The 23,357-nt window shown below is 41.7% G+C and overlaps 3 protein-coding genes across 4 annotated transcripts in view; 2 read left to right on the top strand and 1 right to left on the bottom strand.

Moving 5' to 3' along the window:
• Positions 1 to 907: 907 nt before the first annotated feature.
• chst7 (carbohydrate (N-acetylglucosamine 6-O) sulfotransferase 7) lies at positions 908 to 4,849 on the bottom strand. Its single transcript, XM_018669852.2, has 2 exons — positions 3,249 to 4,849; positions 908 to 1,951 (listed from the first exon to the last, which is right to left on the bottom strand). The coding sequence occupies exon 1, from the start codon at positions 4,546 to 4,548 to the stop codon at positions 3,280 to 3,282; it is 1,269 nt and encodes a 422-aa protein (XP_018525368.1). The 5' UTR covers positions 4,549 to 4,849; the 3' UTR covers positions 908 to 1,951; positions 3,249 to 3,279.
• A 103-nt stretch (positions 4,850 to 4,952) lies between these two features.
• Positions 4,953 to 13,813, top strand: tubgcp5 (tubulin, gamma complex associated protein 5). The gene is given in 24 exon segments (XM_018669850.2): positions 4,953 to 5,466; positions 5,572 to 5,625; positions 6,485 to 6,593; positions 6,767 to 6,863; positions 6,974 to 7,053; positions 7,148 to 7,283; positions 7,370 to 7,487; positions 7,978 to 8,067; positions 8,308 to 8,401; positions 8,487 to 8,739; positions 9,539 to 9,741; positions 9,831 to 9,946; positions 10,040 to 10,308; positions 10,409 to 10,607; positions 10,915 to 11,103; positions 11,194 to 11,314; positions 11,316 to 11,377; positions 11,495 to 11,579; positions 11,665 to 11,785; positions 12,148 to 12,299; positions 12,564 to 12,689; positions 12,951 to 13,039; positions 13,205 to 13,305; positions 13,445 to 13,813. Coding segments are annotated over 24 exon segments (3,045 nt in total). The 5' UTR covers positions 4,953 to 5,332; the 3' UTR covers positions 13,492 to 13,813.
• Positions 13,814 to 15,429: 1,616 nt separating this feature from the next.
• Positions 15,430 to 23,357, top strand: part of cyfip1 (cytoplasmic FMR1 interacting protein 1) — a 28,492-nt gene continuing 20,564 nt past the window's right edge. The window contains exons 1-2 of one of the 2 annotated variants that reach the window (XM_018669849.2): positions 15,430 to 15,705; positions 21,649 to 21,766. In XM_018669849.2, coding sequence (XP_018525365.1) covers positions 21,650 to 21,766 — 117 coding nt within the window. In that variant the 5' untranslated portion in view covers positions 15,430 to 15,705; position 21,649. Of the gene's footprint in view, positions 15,706 to 21,645; positions 21,767 to 23,357 lie in introns of both variants that reach the window. The other variant, XM_018669848.2, reaches the window with a different exon arrangement.

The following is a 23,357-nucleotide window of genomic DNA, read 5'->3' as shown; positions in this document are numbered from 1 at the left end:
TTTGATCAAATGTACAATTTAGTAATAATAATGGATTACATGATATATTTTACTCAATGGAGGCCCATTCTGTCTAATTCAGTTTCATTCAACTTACAAAATACTCACTATTGCTCAATGATGCAGTGTATAAGTTCTACAAGGTAATGCAGTAAAATGTAATGCAGATATATTTTAAAGCTTCATTAATTTCCATTAGATTTATAACACAGCCAATACTTAAAAGGTATAATATGCAGGATTTTCCCAAAAAAACAAAGTATAGACTCATAAAAAAATAATCCCTCAGTCATCACTAAATGTGTGTGGCAGGGTGTCTGACCCTGCCCTTTGCCTGTATTTCTTATTTTGCTGTGTGAAGTCTCTAGGCTGCAATCTTCAGGCAGTGGGTGTGTAGCACCCAGACTATAACAGTGAGCAGGGTGTGGGGGACTCTATAAAACCATAGTGACCCAGTTACATCTCCGTCTCTACCTCTATCCTCACTCTGTGTTGGTGTCATGGATATATGAAGAGCTGCAGGTCTGTGTCTGTTTGACCGGTGGCAGAGCTCAGCTTGGGCTGCATTTATTCAAAATCTGCCAGTGTGCTGCCTTCCTGGAGGGTTGTGCAGAGGTGTGGGCGTGTTTATATGTAACCGCTGTGAAACAATCAGACAATAACAGACAAGAATTCTCTGATTCACTGCTTTGTTCTCCCTGAGGCCACGCACTCTCTTCACTCACTCTGTAGCTCGCTCGACCTCTGCTGCTCTCCCTCTCACTTGTTGAGAGCCAGAGAGGAGGGGCCAACTGATAAATCCTGCATATTATATCTTTAAGTTGACTGTATTTTTATGTGTATTATATGTTAAGTCACCCAAAAATCATGCCAATCAGCAGCAATCACATGCATCTTCCTCAGCAGACACTCTTCTAGTTTTTACTCTTTATTACAGTCAGTTTAAATAAAAGTCTAAAGTCTAAAAGTTATTTCTTTCTTTGACAAGAGAACTTCAGGTATTCTGACCAGAACAATTATTACAGAACCAACTTCTAAAGTTGAACACGAGAATGCTGGTAAGTATTTTAGCCCTCCCTACCGAATCCTTGACCAGAGGGATATCGCAGCATTTACAATATTATTACAACAGACAAAAACTAGAAACAATAAGAATGGTACACAGTATGAATCAGTACCGTCTGTTGTGTTTGTGACAACTTGCTAAAAAGTTCATTGGCAGAAGACAGAGGCAGATCTCCAAGACACATCCTTGGGATATTTGAAAATTTCACACCCATGTGAGTGTTTTGTCAGTGGGGCGCTGCAGCTGTCTGGATTCCTGAGGGGCCGGGGGTGGAACAACAGTTCCTCAGTGAGGCCTCCCTTCCACAAAATACTGTAGTTTCTTCTTTCAAAGCTCTACATTAGCACTGTTAGTGAGCCAACTGAAGTTAAGTATCGGTAATACGCAAGATTACTGCCACGCTTAGTCATAGGCTGGACGGATAAGTCATAGTGAGGTGAGGCTGAACCTGACGCTGCCACCCTGGATCCTGGCCGTCATCTCTGGAGAGGAACCCATCTTGGGCTTTTTATGGCCCTCGCTTGCAGGGGATTTGAGGAGGGATTAGTGCTACTGAAAGGACAGAGGCCAGCCAGTGTAACGGCAGCACAAACCAGCCCCATCTCTCTCTTCTAGTTTATGTCCCCTCACATTCCTTCTATATCTGCCCAGACCCTGCTGCTGTTATCCAGGTAACAGTGTAAAAATAAGCTGCCTTCTTCCTGTTCCTAATTCATCTGTTTGTGATTGGCTGCTCTCTTCCACTTGGATTTTCTCCAGTTCATCGACCCGGCTCAACTGAAGGAAAACAACTCAAGAGTCGGGCTTGCGAGCTCCCAGTGGACCACATTCCAGCTGCTTGTTATGTTGTTCCACCTTTTGCCCTCAGCCCTGAATACCAGGCCCCTGGAAGAGAAAAACAATCAGCCGAGGATTAAAATAAAACCCTTTAATTATGACACCACTGCACACTGAAACAGATACAGAGCATAAAGACTACACACGCATTCAGCAGGATTAATAATGCTCGGGACCTCCATCAATAGCTCTATCGCTGCCAAAACAGGGTGGAGGCAGTGAGACTGGGGCGCCCACCGCCTCCACCCTGAATCTGCCCCATGCCGACGGCTTGTAGGCGGCCCAGCTCTAAAGGGCCTCGCTTGTGCGAGCTGGTGGTGGCAGGATGGTGGTAACCCTGGGAGCTCTGTCCTGTCATGGACAGCCGTATACAATGACCCCCTTCTCGACAGCCCAAGTCTGAGGCCCAGTCACACCCGCTGCCAGCCCCCCGCTATCCATGAGAGGACCCAGCATTGCCAGGGAGAAAACAATAACGCCTCTATTTAACAGCAGATCAGTGGCTAATTAAAGGGGGAGAAACATCTCTGACTGCCTTGCTCTGATAGCAGCAGAAATCAGTTAGTGGTGTCACATGTTTTGAAAATGGCAGTGCCAGAACACCCAAATTTGTCTTAAGTGTTACAAGTCAGCAGCCAGAAACAGCCACAACAGTGTGACATATTAATAGATTATGAGTGACTCGCAGAGCTGTTATCTACAACACAAGAGCAGAGTCCATTATTATCTGGACAATGCAGTTAACAGATAGGAGGTGGGACTTTAAAAAGAAAATGAAAAACAATATAATCAACAAGTGGGTTTCAGTAAAGACCACATAACTCACGAGCTATATCTAATTTAATCTCCTGGAAATGTTTTATGACACAATATATTTTACTGTAAATTCACCCATTCTGATATGGCTTTTAAACAAGAAAATTAAAACACCTCATTAAGATTTCTTAAAGTAACAGAACATGTGCTGTAACTGTAACTTCATGTTATTCTCATAGAACATGTCTTAAAGAAAAAAGCTTTTGTCCTCCAGCAAATGGAAGCGAAAACAGCCTTGTAGTGTTAAACACTGCACATACATCAATCTGCACAGTAAAGGTCAAACATCAAAGTCAGATGCCCATGTATGGTTTCTCTGTTTTCTATTTGTCACCTTCAGATGGAGGTCAGAGGTCACGAGGCTGCCTTAGAGCACAGCAGAGACCTGTGTCAGAAGGAAGGCTTCTGGTAAAACCACCAGCTTCCTGTACTGACTGGAGTGTAGTTTGAAAACAAGATGACTGATGGGCCCTGCTCTTTGTTTCACTGTCGGTCTGAATAAAATCCTCTCTGAGTGATCTGAGCTTACCTTTAACCCATCGATTCCTCCGGCCACATCCTCATGTTGCTTTGTCCAAGCTGTTTTTCTGATACCCCAGCTGCCTCATGACTTCGCTGCAGTAGGCCTCCACCTGATTTATCTGCTCCACATTGAGCCGCTCCCTCCACGCATATATAGCCTCCTTTGCATCCCTGGATGATATCAGGAAGGGCTTGTCTGAGGAGTACCCCTGACCGTGCGTCATGTTCAGGGCAAACTTCTCCAGAGCGGGGACGGCGGAGAGGTTGGAGAAACGGTACAGCCTCTGGAGCTCCTCCATAGGGTGCAGGACCAGGTCCTCGTAGCGGATGCGGTGGTAGTTCCTCCTCACCCACGGGGGAGCGTTCATCACCAGCATCATGTCACTGAGCCAGTTGTCACAGATGAGCTCCATGGCGCTGGAGACATAGCTCTCAGCCCGGTTCACCCTGTTGCTCGGCACCAGCAGCCGCTTGTACTTGTCCGTCTGCTTCTTACTCCTCAGCACCTGGATGCTCTCCTTCACCAGGGCCTGCTTGGACTTCAAGCGCGAGTTGTGCACGGCCCTCGGATCTCTGAAGAGCTGAATGATCTGGAGGTTGATCGCCGGGTCTTTCATCAAAGGAACTAACGTGCTCAGGTCCAAAACGCGGACTCCTTTGATCACCATCACGGGGTACTTTTTGCACTCCCTCTCTAGCTCCCTAATGTCCCTCTTTTGGCACCTGGCGCACTGGTCCTCCCTGACCAGCCCGATTTCGTGTCGCTTGTGCGCATCACACAGCGGCTCCGAGCATATCACCTTGTTCATTTTCCAGCCGAATATGAACGAGGTGGTGATGTTTTGCGTGCCGGCGTAAAGTTTGAGGACGGAGAAATCGCAGCGGTACAGGGCGTTCATCATGTCCCGCACTGCGCCCTGGAGACTGCCCGCATCCCCCGGGTACAGAGCCTGCCATATGTGCCACATCGGCTCGTACAAGTAGAAAACATCAGGGTGCTGGTTGAACAACTCCCCCAAAAACGAGGATCCGGTCCTCCAGGTGGCATGTAAGTAGATGTGTATCCGTGACTGGCTCCGGTTGACGGCGTACTCCATCGTGTCGCTGCCGTTGACTTTATAACTGCTATCCCACAGCAGCGCCACCGTGTTCTCCAAATCTGGGCATCTGGACTGTTGCTGCGGCAGTCCATGCTTCGCGTGTAGGACGGATTTATCCCGGTAATCTAGTACGTACGGGATTAGCAGAAGTAAACCAGAATATGCCAGTATCAAAATCAAGTATTTCTTGTGTAGCCTCCTCTTCATTTCCTTTCACCGGGAGGGGTGGCTAGCTTCTTCTCTGAGGGTTCAGCACAGCGCTTTGAGGAGCACCGTGCGTTGTCTCCACAGTAAAGTTATGTGAATGCGTGAGAATAGGAGTGCGCGGGGGATTAGCCCCGCCCCATTAAAGACAAAATAACTAGATTATTTCTCCTTCCTGTTCGAACACACCCTTCCCTCTGAGGCAGTTCGGTGAACTAACGGTAGAAATACCTTCACTGTATCTATTTTTGACTGCCATAACGAAACTGCGTAGGATGTAGAGAGAGTCTGAGCACCGTTAAACTGATGTTGGAAATGTCAAAGAGCCTTAAGGGGAAGAGGGTTCAACTGCTGCCATCTACCGTAACCTCTCTAGAGTGCAATGCATAATGGGGGGATAGTGAGAAATTGGCGTTTTGAGCAGTGTATCGGTCGGTAGTATGTCATTTTCTCAAGAGACTGGAACTTTTTAGCTGCACGAGTTGACAGTTTCAAACAAGAGCTTTTAGATAGAGGCTAATATAAACATAACAACGGTTGTTTTCGCGCATGCGCACATACCCATGTATGTTGTCGGAGGCAAACACTGCGCGGCACTGGGGGAATCAATGGAGAAATGGCTGAAGCTGTCTTGCCCTGTCAACAAATGGCATATTTAAAATATTGTTGTTTGTGATAGCCTTTTAGCTTGCAGAACGACCAGTCTAACAGCAAGCCTGGCAGACAGCTAGCTAATACTAGTAGATGCTCGAAACGTCAAGCTAGCTGCAGCACTGTTGACACCATCATGGCACACTGGAGCACCTTCGAAAAGGAGACAGAGAGAGAAACGAAGAAGTTGATTAGATGTATCAGCGGGGTAGATGATGAGGAGGACCAGAATTTCCAGCTGGCACTGAAATTCGCCTGGTCAAATTTTAGGTGAGTTAGCCACTGAGAGGACGCAAGCTAGCTTGTGAGCTGCTAACATGCAACCAAACGTTAGCAACAAACGGCGGCTCTAGTAATAATTACGTTTGTTTACAGGTTTCATCGTTACCTGGACGTAGACAGCCATAAAGTCCAACGCAGTATAAGTGGGTGAGTGTTGTCTCTGGTAGTATTGCTCCTGCAGTATCTTTTGCAGGATCATGCCATTGCACTAGAGGACTATGGGGGTGTCTTCCTAGAAAGCGTGTCTAGTTTTTAGTAGTATTCACTGTCTCTACTCGTGGATGTTGTATGGATTTATCTTCTAAACATGCTTAAATGACAGAGACTTGGCGTTGGACCATACTGTGGTTGCTACACATGTGGTGTGGCAGCTGGTGTGTGGCATTATGATAAATTGTATGGGTATATGTACCACTAAAGCACATCATGAGCTGATATTGTAAAGGCCTTAAGGAGGTTCTCCCACCATTTCCTGTCATAACTGTCATGTGGAGCCGCCTCAAATAAAAATGTTCATGGTACATATTCCTAAAGAAATTTGTGTTGAGTTAAAGCTAATTTGTGACCCAGGACCAGAATCCAGCAGTGGACCAATAGCTCTAACGTAGAAACATATTTACAGTTCTGCTGTAAACATCCTGCCTATGAATCTGTTAAGCATTTGGTGTGTATACTGAATCAGAAATCATTGCCAAGACAGTGCCCAGATGAAATTAGATGCCCTTCCTCAGAGTGCCAACTGGAAACTAAAAGATGTGTCACACTCGTGCCTGTTGTAACACTTTGCACACTTATTCATAGATGAGTAGTTTTTTTGGTTTTGAGGATTCAACACCCAGATGCACGCAGAGGAGCTGAGTGTATTGATTAATTATTATACATGTACTGTACTAGATCACAAAAAACTTTGAATGAATGCCACTTTAACATTAAGGAGCACATGCCCACCCACACCATAGGACTTATGAGTAACACTGTCATGCTTGATCTGCCTTTTTTTTTCCAGAATCTATGAAAAGCTCATGGTTCACTCTGACTTGAGTAAAGCAGGAAGCTGGATGAGGCTGACTGAAGAGTTCCTGAACTCACCGTTACCCAATACAGATGGAACAAAGGTATGGCACAGACATGAGCTCACAAGAGATTAATTCATGAGTAGAGTGATGGTCAGTGATCCAGCACTGACACTGAGGCAAATCCACAACAGATTCTTTTCCCCCTTCCCTTTCCCTTACAAATTACATAGCACACAGTACATTCTTTGTGTTTTATTTTTCTTTTTTTGCAGACTGATGTACACTACAGCATACTCTCACTGCTGCTCTTCTTGTCGGGGTCCCCCTCAAACACAAACTTTACTGAGAGACCCAGGGTGAAGGAGGCTGGTGAGTTAGTGTTTTGCAGATACTTTATTTCACATCTGAAACTTTAAAATTGTTTTAAAATGCTATGCATTCATGTTAATCATGATCTCTCTAACTGTCTGTCTGTGCAGAACCAGAGGACAACTTTGACTGGGGTAGATATCTGATGGAGGGTGAGGACATAGACATTGGACCATACCCAGATACCCCTGTGAGTAAATCATAACCAGACTCACCACCTATGGACATTAATTACCACAATATTTTGATGGATTTGTATCTAAATCAGTCTGACTGCCTTTTAGGAGTGGTCAGAGGAAGAGAGTGAGGATGATGACAGTCAACAGCCAATCAGTAGGGAGGACTCTGGAATCCAGTTGGACAGAACCCCCCAGGAGGACCAGGACCACACCAACAAAACCGTTCCAGTCACATGGACAGGTGTTGAATATTGTAAAAATGAGACAGGACCAAAACAAGCATCTGCGTCTCTACACTGAAGCTAATTTCAGTTTGTGCCTTTCCAGTGGGTGAGCCTGACGCCCGGGCCTGGCTTGAACAGCATGTAGTGACACCGTACTGGGTGGCACACGCTCCTCGTTTTCCTCACAGCTTGCATCTACACTCCAACTTGCTCAACGTGTGGTAAGACTCCAAACTGTTTCATATGTCTTTGCTTTACAATATTGTATGGACACACTGATTCAGTTTTTACCACAACACTTTGTTAGAGACACTGCACTGAGTATTAAAGACAAATTTACAAAGACTAGATTTCAAGAATAAAATCATAATATTTATATAGAATAAAAGATAATGTTATGACAGTCACAGAGATCATGCATCATTCTAATTGTTCTAATAGTTACAGCACAAATGTAAATATAATTTCAGAACAATGTTAAAATAATCAAGTGGTCAAAAATAGCATGATAATGTACATTCAGTAGTGTTTTCACATTTTGCTATTCTTGCAGTTCCATCAAAATGTGAAGTAAATAAGCAATTGGACTGATGGTATCATATCAGCAAAGACTGTTAAAGTTAATAGCAGGATGAGGTTACCTTAAGGGGATTTGTAAGTTGAAATGATTTTAAAAGGTCAAATGTTTATGCTTGACGTCTCTCTCCTCAGGGATCAGCATTTGTATAACACTGATCCATTGTATCTACCAGAAGAAAAGGCCTTTGTCACAGAGACCCAAGTAATACGGGAGACACTGTGGTAAGATTTACATCTCACCGCATGCTGTGGTGTGTGACTGTGTTCGCTGTACAAACTTGCAGAGAAATTTATCTCCTGCTTTATCACAAGTTATATCTTTTATTATACTCTGAATCCCCAAACATTTGAGTCTTTGTTATGTTGCACAGGAAATTCCCTCGTCCTTTACTGGTCCACATCAAGATATTTACTGTGTAATATCATACAGTTAAGCTGTGACTTTTGGCTATTATGTTACAGGCTTCTGTCTGGAGTGAAGAAACACTTTATATTCCAACACCATGATGGAAAAGTGTCAGTAAGGAATAACGTGGTGGTAACTCATCTAACCAGTGTAAGTTAAAAATCTGAAAATGACTTGTATCATATCTTAATAGACTTGTCCTCTGTTAGCAATCTTCTCTTCTTTTGTGCTACAGAACTGTCTGCGATCTGTGCTGGAGCATATCGCTGTGTACGGGCAGGCGGTGTTCAGGCTGCAGAGGTTCATAGACGAGGTGACGGGGTACAGCTCGGAGCCTTGCCCACCAAGCTCCGGTTCCTCCTACAGCTCCAAGAAGGGCTCCGAGCCTCCCTTCAGGACCTACCAGGCCTTTGTGTGGGCACTCAACAAGTACTTTACCAGCTTCAAAGAGGAGCTGACCACAATTGAGAAAGAGCTCATATGCAATGGCAAGTACAAGTGTGTTTTAATTGGGTGAAATTATTGGCTAACTCCTGAAGTTGACACTTGTTAACATACATGTATCATCATTAAAACTGAACAACCATAAACTGGCAGTTCACTGAAAATACACTCACTTGTTTTCTTGTCGATGGCTGGGTGAAAAGATCGATACCACTCTCAAGTTTACAACCATTAGCATGGCTGTAGCTGCAAAATAACTTGTTCCACATCAGTGAATGCCGTAAAAGTAAAAAAACAAAAAAAAAAACAAAAAACATACTACGCTACTTTACTGTCTCACTTTGTGTAACTCCCCCAACCTAAACAATCACCAACACTACAGGCGGTGTGCACAGAGTTAAGTAGTTCCCCAATCCACACAAAGATGAGGGGGTTCTAAAAATATAGATTTACCTTACCTTATCTTTATTAAATCATCATCCCAATAAACGTTAATAAAATTAATCTCCACAAAAGTAAATATCATTTTACACACATAAAATAATGCAGAATAATGTATCACAGTACAGTAAAATTTAAGTGGAATAGCCATAAATTGGCTGAACTGCCAAGGAAGTCAAAAAGTGTCCGTTCAGTTCCTTATATTACAGTACAGGAAGGATCCACCTGTGCTTCACTATAGCAAGACAGCAAGTCACTGTATTTGCACACTTGTACTGACAAAAAAACACTGAAATTATATCGGAATATGCAGTGTTGCTTTTAGTAAGTGTCCCAACCATGAAGGATGAGGGGTTTGTTTCTTAAGATGGCCATTGTTTGATGAATCATCCTCATTTGCAGATGAGACTGTGACCCTGTCTGCTGTTCTGGAACGACTCAGCCCTCACTTAGCACAGATCAAAGTGCTGCACAAAGTCTTCTGCACTGGAGTCGCTGAAGTCCCCCCTGAGACTCCTAATGTTGTGCGGGCGTCGCACTTGCTCAACACCCTGTATAAAGCTATTATTGAGTATGACAGTGTCGGGGAAGCGTCAGAGCAAGCGGTGAGTTTGTTCTCAGTGAACTCAACACTTCAGGCAAAATTCATTGATCTTAACAAGGAAACATTGCTGTCTGTTGTTTTCCTTGCTAGGTGGCTCTGTTATTTTCTCTATGGACAGAGACAGTCAGACCATATTTGGAGATCGTAGATGAATGGATTGTTCACGGCCACCTCTTTGACCCTGCCAAAGAGTTCATCATCCAAAGGTCTGAAACAGATCTTTTTTTGACAAGAATCTTAAAACATCTCTTCCGACATAACCTTTCAACATCTTAACACTCATCCTTTCTCTTGTTCAGGAACAAAGATGTCCCAGTGAACCACAGGGACTTCTGGTACGCCACCTACACGCTGTACAGCGTGTCGGAGACGGTGGAGAACGAGGAGAAGCTGAACGACGCAGCCAGTGGGAGCTCCGGAGGGGATCAGGCCTCGAGCAACAGGCAGCTCACAATGGTGTCCTTCCTCAAACCTGTCCTCAAGCAGATTATCATGGCAGGGAAGTCCATGCAGCTGCTCAGAAATCTGGACTGTAAGGAGACTGAGCAGTCAGCGAGATCCTCGAGAGGTCAGTGTTTGGTCAATGGTGCTTTTCCGTGTCTGTGCACTTAAACTGTTCTTAGGTTAGAATTGTTTCAGAATTGTCAAGTGTCAATATTGCATTGCAGATGCCGAGAGGAAGAGTTTATACACACTGTTTCTAGAGTCAGTGCAGTCACGCCTGTGCAGCCAAGAGGAATCTCCGACAGACACAGTGACTGAACAGCAAGCCACAAAGAGGAGTCTCATAAAGATGCAGTCCATCATGGCTCAGCATCTGGAGATCGATGACGTCCATGATCCGCTGCTTGCCATCAACTTCGCCAGGTAAGCCGTGACAACAGAGCAAATACCTCGACTTCTATACTAACTCTTTCTGATTGAAATAAACAGTGACACAAATGTGAAATGTTAGAGCAGAGCAGGTGGTGAGTTTGTCATCCACAGCTGTTCTCGATAAAGCCCAGAGCTTCAATTTAGCCATCATTATATAATGTCTTTTTGCAGCTGTTGCTTTTATGATCTCTCAAATGGCACTGTCCAAACATAATTGGATTTCAAAGGGATTATATTTTTCTGTCCCAGACCCTGGAGGGTAAGCAGATTTTACATCCTGGTCTTTGTTCACCCTCAGGCTCTACTTGGAGCAGAGTGACTTCCATGAGCGTTTCTCCGGAGGTGATTTTATCGTGGACCGCTCCTCTCAGTCGGTCACCTGCCAGACATTTGAGCTCACCCTGCGCTCCTGCCTCTACCCCCACATCGAGAGGAGGTACATCGAGTGCTGCGGGAACCTGATGAAGACCCTGAAAAAAGACTACAAGTAAGTATCACTCTTGGGGTTGTATGAGGGAGGACTCTGAGTCATGTTTTGTTGCTGTATGGAACATTTGAGCTTCTTCATTGTCTCCAGGCTGCTGGAATACCTCCAAGCCATGAGGAACTACTTCCTGTTGGAAGCCGGAGACACCATGTATGACTTTTACACAGCCATCTTTGACAAGGTGCAGGAAAAGGAGAGCTGGCAGCAGCTGCTCTTTTCTCAATGTGCAGCTGCAGGAGGCAGTGGGACAGCGCTACCCAGAGGACAGCAGCAGGTACTGCATGCTTTTCTTAGTGAAGAATCACTGAAAACATGCTAATAAGTAGGAGGATATTTTCTTTTTATGTTACTGAAAAGTCAGTGTTTTTCTCCATCATTTCATGTTTTGCAGGTTATCAATCTTCTTGGAGAGCATCGACCCTTCCAGGAAAAAACATCCTGTGAATAACCTCGAAGTGCTTACTCTCAGTTACAAGGTAAGCAAAGTGATGCATTTGCTTAGTTTTTGTTTTACTTTTTTGAAATTTCCATGTTGACATTTACTTCTGTGTTTCTACACAGGTTCCCTGGCCTGTTGACATTGTGATCAGCACTGAGTGTCAGAAAATCTACAACCAAGTGTTTCTCCTCCTGCTGCAGATCAAATGGGCCAAATACAGTTTAGACACACTTCGGTTCAACGGTATGAGTTAGAAGAGTCTTTTTTTTTTTTTTTCAAGCATATTTAACTGTTTCTGCTCCTGTACTGTGAAAATGTTCTCTTTTTCTCTGTTTTATATTGTCCAAAACCCAAAACTGAATATTTTGCGTTTTGGACTGTTGGTCAGAATAAATGAGATATTTAAAGTTACCATGGAGTCTGGGAAACTGTGACGTTTTTGCCATCTCAGACATTTTAGAGATTAAACAACAAATCCATTGATAGAGGAACAAAAGTTGTCAATTAAGCATGAATATTCTCAGTAGAGAGGACTCTCCCCACAGCTTCATATTTGCCAACTGGAGTGTGTGTTCTCTAATAGCTGAAATGTTTCTTTCTCATAGATTTCACTGCCATCACTAAGAAACTGGAGGGAGCTCTGGCTGAGGAGGCAAAGGCCAAAGAGCCTATAAATCAGCAGATTCACCGAATGTGTCTGCTGCGGGTTAAACTGATGCACTTTGTCAACAGCCTTCACAACTATATTATGACCAGGGTGAGAGGATTTGTTGGTTCCTTTAAGGACAGTTTAATGTCCACTGAGCTGCCAAACAGCAACCTTATTAAAGCAAGCAAATGCCATATTTTTATTGTGCTATACAGAATCAAGTTTCAAGTCAAGTTGATCTTCATAGACTGGAAATCAGTCTGAAAATACATGATATGTTTTGGAAATTGGTCAGTAGTAACACATGCAGTAGGTAATAAGCTAATTTATTTGAAACATAATCTTTGATCTCTTTTTACTCTTTCTTGTCAGATTCTGCACAGCACAGGACTGGAGTTTCAGCACCAAGTACAGGAAGCTAAGGACCTGGACCAGCTGATCAAGATCCATTATAGATATTTAGCAACTATCCATGACCGGTGCCTGCTGAGGGAGAAGGTAAACAGCACTCTTGGGGAATGACATTAACTGTGTGTCAGCTCCAGCATCACCTTTCTTTGGCTGAAGCTGCACTCTTATCTCACTGTGTGGGCAGGGGGCCAGGGAGAGGATTTCACCTTTGGGATCAATGCATTAACACTCATCATGTTATTATATTCCCTGTTCAGACTGAGGCAGCTGGGCAGGGCGAGCTTCTTATATATGCATTTATGACATTTCATGTATCCACTGCTGTCTAATGCAGTTGTGTTTTCTCAGGTCAGTTTTGTGAAGGAGGCAATAATGAAGGTTCTCAATCTGGTCCTGATCTTCTCTGACCGATGGCAAGCTGGATTTGGAGCCTGGAAGTAAGAGTTCTCATATAGACTGGAGGGAAATTAAAATGTGCAATTTATACACATGGCACACACATGTCAGTACGTTTGTGGTAAATTGTTTAATTGTGACAAGCTGTAGTAGCTTTCTTGACAGGCCTTTTGTGTCTCAATGTTGTGTTTATCTCTTAATTACAGGATTGAGTCCATTGATAAAATGGAGTCAGATTTCAAAAACTGTCACATGTTCCTCGTGACAATACTCAATAAGGCTGTATGTCGTGGCTCCTTCCCTCACTGTAAGTATACAGACAGACCTCTGACTTTCACCTGACTACACTGGAAATTGGAAGCACATTTTTTTAACTTTACAGCTTTATGTACAGGATAATTAACATGGAAGTAATCTGATTTTCTTTGCTTTTCCTCCTTCCACAGTGGAGTCTCTTGCTCTCTCTCTGATGGCAGGATTTGAACAGTGCTGAGGAACCATCCACATTTTCCTTGTTTTGGTGTGATGGGCCAAACTCCACTGTTTGGTCCTCTGTCTCATTACTGTCTATTCTTTGACTGCTGCCATTATTCATGATGATGTGCAACATATGATGTCACTGTCTGACTGTTGGAGATGGACTTGGACGATGTGGTGTGTGTCTTCTAAGGGCCATAGTCAAACAAGCTACCTGTGAACAAACATCAGCTTCTGTATTTAAAAAAATGTCAACTTTTTGTAAAGGTTTTTTATGAGCTGTTATATTGATTGTTAATAATGTGTAAATATGAATCACAATAAATGTTGCACAATGATGTAGGTATATGTTGTTATTCAACATCATTTAACATAGCTTTATAATAAAAATGTATTTACATTTTATCTGGGGGACAAACATGAAAGCACACTGCATATTGATGGTAGTATAAATGTAACAGTATTACTTAGTCTGATACTTAAATAGATGATAGTGGAGCCTAACTTAAAACATTATTAACCTCAGTTATTTCTAAATATATGAAATAAACGAGTCCTTTGCATTTACAAATTGCAGTTTAAATAAATACAGTGTTGCTCTGAAAGAGCCTGATGAGGTTGCTGGCCCACCGTGTGGTCGGTGTGCTCTTTTTCTTTTAATAACTGACAGTAAGCTGTGATGTAAAGGGGTTTAAATGTGATCTGTGCAGACATTGTTCCAGCTGGATCTCATTAGGTAAAAATGCAGTTAACAATTTTTCAAATTGCAGTGACTTATCACACAAGTTTAAATCAAACTGACACCCTTGGATAAATACATGTATGTACAACCTAAAATGTGTTAAAACCAGACAATGTTGGGGTTCTTTTTTCATTCACTATGAATGGTATAAGATGGAGATTACACTTATCCTATTAGCCTAATTTATCTTAGAGTTCAATAGGGGCAGCAAAGAGTCTCAGTGGTCAACACTTGTCTCACAGGCAACAAGATGGTCCTGGATCATCACCTGTATGGTTTTTGGAGTTAGAATCAGACTTTATTGCCAAGTAATTTTACACATATGTACAAGGAATATGTCTTGGTATATCGGTTATGCTCTTACTCTGTGTAGCCTTGGACAGAATGAGTGCTTTTGGAGAAATAAAATGGATAAAGAATTTGCGAGGTGTTTTCATTATCATCATCATCATCATCATTATTATTATTATTATTATTATTATTATTATTATTATTATTATTATTGTTGTTGTTGTTGTTGTTGTTGTTGTTATTTTAAATATAAATAAAGAGGTTGTAATAGTGTCACTTGAACCTTTAGTTAACTGATGTGACCACATTTTTACGTTTTTGTTTCAGTTTTTATTATGATACATTTTAAGATACCCATACATTATGTTGTTTTCTAAACCTGTTTGCCTGTAATCCCATTTGAAAACAAAGTTACAATATTATTAGGCAATTAAAAATGTTTTTTGTCAGGGTACATATATCTAGTTTTGGCAATGGTTGTGTGTTACTATAAACATAAATAGCTTGACAATTATGCCAGTACCTCAGCTGTTTTCTTTTAAAGCAGTGTGTTTGACTGATTTTTTATTTAAATCAATAATTAAGAATGAGCTTGGTATGCCCTGTTTTGGCATTTTACAAGAAGATGAAGAATATTTATGGTGTTTGTGGTAGAAAGGGATAAATAAAGAGTTAATAAGGAGACAACAACACAATTAATTTAGTAAATGTTCAAAATAGATAAACAGATAAGGTAATATTATTATTGACATTGTCCTCTTCATGATGTTGTGAAAGAAGTTAAATGCATGCCCCATGGTGTGTGTAGCTGGGGTTAGGGAGGGAGGGTTTTTTGGCACTACTCACTCTCCATACCCCCGGGCAGGTTCTTACTGTACATTCCTCTGCCTTTACCTCTCATCCTCAGCGTCCCTGCCCTAGTGGAGGAGGCTAGCACCGCAGCTCTGAGCGGAGTTTCCTGTTGAGTTTCCCTGTTTGAGGGACAGGAACTCCCTGCTCGACTTCTCTCCCCCGCCCATGATAATAACACCGACCGAGGAAAGATTCCTCTGGCCGACGACAGAAAGAAAAACTTGGATTGAAGACCTCCAAACCCGGACTTCAGAGTGGCCAGAGGGATCAGCACTCCGGATAAATGGCGCTTTAGTCGGGTCTATAAACGCATAAGTTTTCCCTGCTAACCACCAACAACTGCGGGTGAGTAGGAATGATTTACCTCGAAGTTGGTTTCACAGTATGTATTTCCAGCTTAGTCAACTAACCCGCGGTGGAAAAAAGTTATACAGCGTTGCTTCGGGTGTAGCCTTTCTAACGCCACTTCATTAAAGTTGTCCAAAGTTGTTCAAAAACAGACATTTGTTTGAGAAGTAGTTTTAAAGTAAGTATTAGCTTGAGGAGGTTAACAGCTTGTTGCAATGCAAAGCCATTTTCCTGGCTCACAGGCCCGAGCTGTGACTAATCTCAGGCCACGGCACGGAGCAGGGATACGGCCATTACCACGGCTACATGCTGGAGTCAGGACTCCCAGGAGTTTTTCATATCACACATTCAGTTTTATCAAAGTTTTTTACGCTCTGAACTTTGTTTCCGATGAGTTTTGTGACTAATTGTGACCTGAGAGTGGAGAGTTATGTGTCCGCCAGGTGTGATACAGCGGATAGAAAAAATGTCAGACTTACACACCATTAAATAAGCTTAGTGTCGGCAAGTGTGAAGTGTTTCAGTGAAAATTTGTCTCTTTTTCTGGACATCTCTTTCCTCCTCTGTTCCTTTGGGAAGCAGAGCAGTTGTTGTACTGTAATCCCCACCCTCCCGACGTTGCGTTCACTGTCCAGCCACTCACTGTAAATCCCAGTTCAGTCAGCCTTTTCAAACCTTTGAAAATGTGTACGTCTCATAAATATTTCGAAAAAAGACCGTTTTAGTTATGAACCGTCTCATGTTCTCACACAGTGGCAACTTCTCTGTTGAGTGTCCATTAAAGACAGTTGGAAACGTGTGTGCTTGTTAAATAAGGAGTCAAGCATTTTACCTCTGCACTTTCTATTCATTTCTTCATTGCTTTGGTAGTCTACTCTCCCATCAGTTTTAGCTCAGAGGGCACAGGGGAAGGAAAGAAGGAAGGAAGGAGGCTGATGAGGCATGAAGATACTGTAGGTAAAACCGCATCTGATAAACTGGTGAACGTGGGGTTATTTTTCTCTGTGGTTGAATTTCTTCTTTTAGGAGGTTGAAAACCCAAGTTAGAATACCGCAGCTCAAACAATATACCATAGTATGCTGTAACGTATACAGTACATTACATCAGTGAAGCCAATGAAACTGAGTGGCAGGTTTTCACTCTTGCAGTTGGAGGTACCCTTTTAAATATAAGTTCAAACAAAAATAATATTGGAATATTTGGCTTGGAAGTCAGTGGTGAAAATGGACAAGACAAACCAAACCCAGACTGCTTAGACACAAGGATATTCATTTTCATGGCTCATTTGCATTTCTCTGTGCCCCTAGTAGACCAACTAAATGCTTTTGGAATCAAGATTAGTCTGTTTATTTAAGACTTTATGGTGGTGTATGCATCACTGAGCAGTCAGGAAGTATTGTAACACCATGTGAACGTTGATATTTTTGGAGAAGTCATTTGATATGGACTGACTTAAGAAAAAACTGAGCTACCAAGAGATTCATTTTGCATTGATAAGTGGTAACAGGTGTGAAATCTTGCGAAATGAGTTTTCGCACCTCAATATAAGGAAACATCTACAACTTCCTTCAGAGTGTAATCTTTTGATGAAACCAGGTGATGAAGTCACATTGAGTAGCTTTTATGACATCTGTGTTGTGTTTCTGTTTACCATCACCGAGGAAACCTGTGTGGCACTCTGCAGGGCAGAACTTCTTGTTTTTGCATCTGTTTCTCACTTGAGAGGAATATAACGTATATGTGACTTCCTCCCCTTCTTAAGATATGTGTTGATACAGAGAAGTGTGATCTGCTGGTATTTGTTGCTAGCAAGGCATGCTAAACTGTCAAATGTTTCATCTTTTCATCTGCCAGACAACAAGATGGGTGCAAGACAGCTGTATCTAAATATTCCAATTCACCACACCACAGATTGATTTCTCTTTTTTGAAACTAGTGTTGCATGGCTGCTGTTTGCTTGCAACCTTAAAAGGTTAGTTCACACAAATGACTAAGAAAAAAAATCACTCACTTACTAGCCTGCTATTTGTCTGCAGAAGTTTTGACATATTTCTCACTGTTTATCTGCCACTCAGCCACAATGGAAATGAGTGGAATTTCATTTGTGGCACTCAGAGCACAGAAAAATGACAACTGACAGACTGGTGGCGAAATATTCTAAGAAACAATGTCCTGGTTGGTCTAGATCAGTAGTTCTCTATCTTTTTTGTGTGGATTATCTCCACAGTTCTGTCAGATGAGCTCAAGTACCCATTCATCAGCACCATCAGTCATGTTCCAAAAATTCCTTTGAAATGATTTAAAATGGTTATTTAACACTTTTGAATTTATTAAAGTGGATATTGTTACATTTATTGTCTTTTCACCCAGTTGAACTGTGAGTGTTTAGGTTGGTGTTGTCAAGCCTGCATCTGTGCTCTTACCACTTAAAGCAGCAGAAGCTGAACATTCAAACCCTCAATTCATTATGTTAGCTGAGTATTTCAACCATTTATCCATGGCTGTGCCTGAAATCACTCATTCACCACTGTACTGTGTGCTGTGTACAGTACTGTACACTATACATGTGGACATTTTTGTAATTCATCAAGTGCATAAATTCATGCACAGCTCATTACTTTTATCTGTCTGTTTCAACTATTAACAATTCTGTATGTGTGTGTATGCATACATACCTACCTACGTTCATATATAATTTTAGTTTTTCATATTAGTCCAGCTACAGTCTGTGTACCCTTTGGTAGATGCACAGTGACCCTCCCAGTTGGTTGGGTATCACAAGTCTAGAAAAAACAGATCTTGCTGCAGTTTTCATAGAGACTGTTTCTGTAGCACAAACCTTTCTCCCACATCTCTGATTTTATTTCTTAACACTTAGTGCCCCTTGATCAATATTGTAATTTTATGTTGGCCCATAAAATCCTTTGTGTGAATTCAAGAAGTGCCAAGAAGCTTAAGAGAACTATTACTGGTGTTATTATTACTGTTGCGTGGTAGTGCCTTGCATTTGCCGTCTGCTTGGCACACCTTACCTACTTGAGGCTGGTCTAAGCTCCTTACTGTGTAATTATGGTGGGAGCCCTACAAACACAAGGTGTTCAACCTTAGACATGGACGTAATGGCCAGCAACTTGACAGGCTAAATTAACTCTTTGAGAGGAACATCTTTTCTAATTTGTTCCTTGTCTGCCTCTTAGAAGAGGAGACATGTCTAAATACTGCAGTCTAACAGGAACTGTGCACTGAAGCAAAAGCCACCAGGGTTCCTTTTTTGATAATGAATACACTCCCTGTCCAGACTTCAACTTGACCAAGATCCATCAATAGTTGCACTCGGTGTAGTAAACTTTGTAAAACTTTTACCAAAGCTACATTGTGTTTTGGAATTTTCTCTGTATTTCCATATGAACAGTTTCTAAGCACAAAAACACATTTTTGAAAAGCAGAACTCTCTCTCTCTCTCTCTCTCTGTGTGTGTGTGTGTGTGTGTCCTTGTTATTGGTTACTTTCAGTTTCATGCACATCAGCTTAAATGTTCAGTCGTTCCCTGTCTTGAAGTGGACTCTGCATCACATGCTCCATCGTCTGTGATTCGTACTTCCCTATTTTGTCACTGAGATGACTGATCTGTAGTCTGTGATGCTGCTTACTTGACTGTTTGCAGCTGAGTTGGATGAGCTTAAAAATAAATTTGGCTAAATCATTAATGAAGCATGCTGTGAAAACTGCTTTACATAGCTCTTCCCGTCTGACTTCCTTCTCTCTTTCAAAAAGTGTGTTTTGCAACCAACCACACCTATTTTTACACTGATACAGTGGAATGACTTTGGTTTTTGTGTTGTGCACTTTGGCTTTGCCATTTAGTCTCTAATTCAGTGAGCACATAAAAAAATCACTGTTAATAGTAGGACAGTAACACATTTTTAGATTTGTTGGCTCTGTACTCCCACACGATAGATGACAACACACTCAAATTAAAGCTGAAAGTTAGCACATGAACCTCAGTCATTAAGTCAGGTCAGTCCATAGGAAATATATCACAGCCCAAACTCAGGAAGTGACTTGCATTGCTTATATGTTTATAAGGTAACATATCTGTTTATTATGGCTGTGGTGCTGCTTTTCAGAGCATTAGCATGTGAAGTGAAATGAAATCTACTCCTCTTGTCCAAAAACTAATCAATGTTATCTAAAGATACTCAGAAGATTCTTAAACTATTGTTCCAAGTGCCCTTCAGTTATCTCAAAAATGAATTAATTTGACAGACAACATGAAAGTATAATTAGCCCATGAAGAAACATTCTCTCTTTACTTTAAGGCATCATAATAGTTAACCAGTTTTTCTTCCCACTTCATTTTCAGCATCAGGAAGAGCAGCTGCCTTTTGTAATCTCATGCCTTTGACGGTGGTCACAGTGCACATGCTTTGTAGAAGTAATTTGTGCAGTGCATGACTGGACTTGCACCAGGTGCTTGTCCTCTGTATGCTTTACATAATACCTGCATAAATGCATGATAAAAAACATGAATTCAGTGCAGCAAGGTGAAGTTATACATCCTCTCTTTGTTTGCCTCTGGTCCAGTAGCATCTCTAACTTGATTTGTTTCTGAGGGGGAGTTTATCCTTTCCTGAAAAGCTGAAACGTGATACCGGAGGTTTCTGGCCCTCCTCTATTAGGCACTCTCTTTTGGATAGTAAAATGTGAACATCTTGTCTTTTAACCAAAGATAAAATGGTGATTATATTGTTAGCATTCAGCTACCGTGTTCTCATGAGTCACTAAGGTTGGACTTTCACTCTGTTTGCAATAACAATTTCCAATCTTAAAGTGCCATGGCAACTGGCATCTTTTTCTCCAATGACACCCCAAACAAATGATCTGGCCAAGGTGATTTCATCAATCTATCAACCATCCATTCACTGAACATTTCATAGCAGCTGACAAAGTGTGTTGTAATATCAGCCATCAAAAACTCACTGTCCTGCAGCAGCACTTAAATTATGTGGACCATCCCCACTTTGTGCCCTCTGCCATACATCTATCTGCAGAGGAGGAGGTTATTGACCTCTCCTGACGCTGAGCCTGTGCAGCAGTGACTGCCAGGCTTTTGTGTTGGTGGTCAGATGCTGGGGATTGTTTGACTCACTGTCAATTCTGATTGCAAATGGTTTTTTGATTGTTCAGTGTTGGTGACGTCTGAAAATCAGCAGTCAGCAGCGGCATGAGAATGCACACCAAAGCATACCACACCACTTACTGATACAGTGCTAACCTGTTAGCATTTGATTTAATGTTGTTGCCTACATGGATTATGTTCTTGGTAGCATTTGAGGATAATGTATTAACATGATAGTTACCATGATAGTTAGGCCCTGGAGGGGGAACATGATCTATGTTCAAAAATGTTCAGGTTTAATGTAGAATGTGCATTTTACATGGGTATATGATACAAAATTATGATCAGATGGAGGAGGCATGTGTAGGAGAAAAGGTGGCACCATAATGCCAGATAGCTGAGGCTGTTTTGATTCATGATTGATCTCTGATGTTGTTGTTTGATCAGAGCTTATTTGGGCAGGAAGCACTGTGCTGATATTTGCACAAAGGGGAACCTAAAGCACTATGTGGGGCTCCTGTGAAGGTTTTCTTTAAAGCTTAAGGTGCTGCCTGCGCCTGCGTCAGTTCATTACAGCTGATGTAGATTTTTAGGATGAAGTTCAGTGTGGTTTTACTGACCCATCCTGGTGTCTCAGGTTGTCAAACCAAAACTGTTGTAACTAAAAAATCAAGCCACATTGCAGTAATTCAAGTCTGTCCTTATTTAGATAAACTATAGCTTTTTTATAAGGCTGCCATGCTTTATCATTGTTTGAGATATAGGTCCTGCATTTATTAGCAAAGTTTTTAAAGATGATTCTTTCTGTCCATTTCAGCAGCATGACATCCACCGTGACTTTAGAGGATGCTCTCTCCAACGTGGACCTGTTGGAGGAGCTGCCGCTCCCAGACCAGCAGCCATGCATTGAACCCCTCCCCTCCTCAGTCATGTATCAGGTCAGTGCTGACAGCTGCGCTTTGTCACTATCTAACCACTCATCATCCATGCAGTCTGAGAAGACGCACTTCCTCTGTGACTTGCAGTTATTTCATGATAACGTTTGTTCTAGTCAGAGACACAGTTTTTCTCACTAACTTACTTGAGATTCAGTGGTCTCACATTTAGATGGCCACTAGTGAACATATTTACCTCCGCCAAGGAGGTTATTTGTTTTTACCTGTGTCTGTTTGTGAGCAGGATTACACAAAAAATACAGAACAGATTTGCACCAATCTTGCACCAAAAAGATAGGGAATAAGCCAGGAGAAAACTATATTTTGTTTTGGATCTGCTCAAAAGGGTGTATCCAGGAATTTTTTATCACTTCCCTTAACATTGCAGGATAGGGTATTTTTCAACATAATCAGACTACTTCCTTTTCCTTTTATTTTCCTATTACAAGAGCTAGAAAGATATGTCCGTTTGTTTGGCCTTGACTGAGGTATGCATTCCACTGACTGATTCTCATTTGATTTTGTATTGGATGATTTCTCTTGTGGAGGATGGACAGACATGGAAACATCTCTTAGGCTGCAGTTACACAGAATAAGAAAAAAATAACTGCTAGCAAATATATAAAGTGTTCCTTGACTGAACAAATTCAGCACCCCATAACAGAGCTTATATTAAAGTAGAAGCCATCATCAGAAAAACAACAATAATTTTGTAGCAATCATTATAGTCGACCTAACTCTAAAAAGAGAAGAAGATAAGAAGAGAACAAAGCATCCATTTCCAGACATTGATTGACCAGAGCAATTACAGCATCCATGAATAGCTTTCAATATTCAGTATATCAATGTTTCCCTGTAGAGGCAAGAAGATCCTGTATAGATAATTAGATAAAGGAAACAAGTTGTACATTCAACAGAAGTCAACTGTTACACTTGATGTAGAATTGCAACAAGAACCAGCACATAAAGCTGTGTATTGGAAATTCTCAAATGATTCATGATAATTGTGATTTATTAATGATCTGTATTAATAATCTGTACTTGTACAATTGTGCCTTATAAAATATCATATGCTCAGTACTTTTCCACATCAATAAGCTCACAGGACACCTCACCCCATCAAGGACGGGGCCTGATACAGGGCTGCATAGCTGTGTAATCTCTGACGCCTTTCTCTCAGAGCTGCACTGTTGTGTAGTCTTCAGAAGATGTTTTCCTTTTCGTCTCCGGACGTAACCTTGTTTCTTTTCCATTTAACCTGTAATCTATTATACTCGGTACTCATTGTGCGTCTCATGCTTGAGGAGTACAGTGAGTCAGTTTGCAAATGTAAGAATTAAACCTACAGAAAGACAACCGTTGACTCTGTGCTTTACTGAACAGAAGATTCCCATGACAGCTGCAAACAAAAAGGTAGATAAGGTCAGTAAGATGCAAAAAATGTGAAAAAAGCTAGTGATCCTAACAGGACGAGAATTTATTGGTGGGAGGCTACAGCGCAGCAGAGGTCTACTAAGGATAACACATGAATGCACCATCCTGGCCATCTGTTAGTTAATACTTTCAACTACATTTCAGGCAAAATTAAGAAAGA

This window comes from Lates calcarifer, linkage group LG17 (genome assembly GCF_001640805.2).
Source record: "Lates calcarifer isolate ASB-BC8 linkage group LG17, TLL_Latcal_v3, whole genome shotgun sequence".
Lineage (NCBI taxonomy): Eukaryota > Metazoa > Chordata > Actinopteri > Centropomidae > Lates > Lates calcarifer.
Note: the sequence above shows the minus strand (reverse complement) of the source record. Positions and strands in the feature narration are given on the sequence as shown.

Coding starts and splice junctions, on each gene's coding strand:
- chst7 (XM_018669852.2), bottom strand. CDS start 4,548: ATGAAGAGGAGGCTACACAAGAAATACTTGATTTTGATACTGGCATAT.